The following is an 855-nucleotide window of genomic DNA, read 5'->3' as shown; positions in this document are numbered from 1 at the left end:
GGGAGGCGCCCGGCCTGGAGCGGGCCCAGCCCGGCCAGCCCTGGGAGCCCGGGGGAGGGGAGGCGAGCGATCGCAAAGGGACACCCAGTCAGTTCCGGGCCCCAGCCGCCCTTCGAACCGCGGCGGGACGTGGTCCCCACTTCCTGAGCCGCGGTGCGGACCACAGCCCCTTCATCTGAGCCCCAGTGCGGACCCCAGGCCCCCCTCCCGAGTCTCGGGGTGAGAGGTATCCCTCAGGCCCCTTCTCTGGGCCCCACGGTCCCCTCAGCCCCTGGTCCCCTCGCAGCCCCGGGCAGACCTTCTCCGCTGTCCTCTCTGAATGGCCAGGGAGAACACCCCCGCCCCCCACTTTCCGGAATTCCAGCTGGTCCCCAGCTTCCTTGCTTTGAACCCCAGTCAGGACTTTGCTGATCTCTCTCTGTTAAAGCTGGGGGGGTTCCTACTGCCTCTCTGAGACCCAGAAGTAATTCTAACTTCCCCTTTGGAACCCCCTGCACCCCAGTTTTTCCTCTTCTGAACCCCAGACGGGATCCATCTCCTTCTCAGACTCTGAGCCCAAAAGAAGCCAGGAAGCATCCCCCACCCTACACACACACACTCACACAGGAGGACCTCAGCTCCCCTTCCTGAGGACCCCAAACTCTGAGCCTTAGGGGGAAGCTCGGATCCTTCCCCCCGCCCCAGGAAACACAGTTTCCCTGTGGAAACACAGATTCCTCCCAGTGGGGACCCCAGAGCAGCCCCTCAGAGCTTCCGCAGACCCTCAGTTCCTCCTTCTGTAGCCCTCCCACCCCCGCTCCAGGGTACCCAGGTTCTAGCCCTGAGGCTGGGGGAACTTTGTTTTTCTCCGGTCCC

At 64.1% G+C, this 855-nt stretch overlaps 1 protein-coding gene across 1 annotated transcript in view; it reads left to right on the top strand.

The window, feature by feature from the left end:
• Positions 1-179, top strand: part of CACNG8 (calcium channel, voltage-dependent, gamma subunit 8) — a 15,151-nt gene extending 14,972 nt beyond the window's left edge. Inside the window, exon 6 of the mRNA XM_010856001.1 lies at positions 6-179. Coding sequence (XP_010854303.1) covers positions 6-179 — 174 coding nt within the window. The remainder of the gene's footprint in view (positions 1-5) is intronic.
• Positions 180-855: the final 676 nt, after the last annotated feature.

The sequence above is a fragment of the Bison bison genome, unplaced genomic scaffold (assembly GCF_000754665.1).
Source record: "Bison bison bison isolate TAMUID 2011002044 unplaced genomic scaffold, Bison_UMD1.0 scf7180017854187, whole genome shotgun sequence".
Taxonomy (NCBI): domain Eukaryota; kingdom Metazoa; phylum Chordata; class Mammalia; order Artiodactyla; family Bovidae; genus Bison; species Bison bison.
This window is presented reverse-complemented; position numbering and strand designations above follow the sequence as displayed.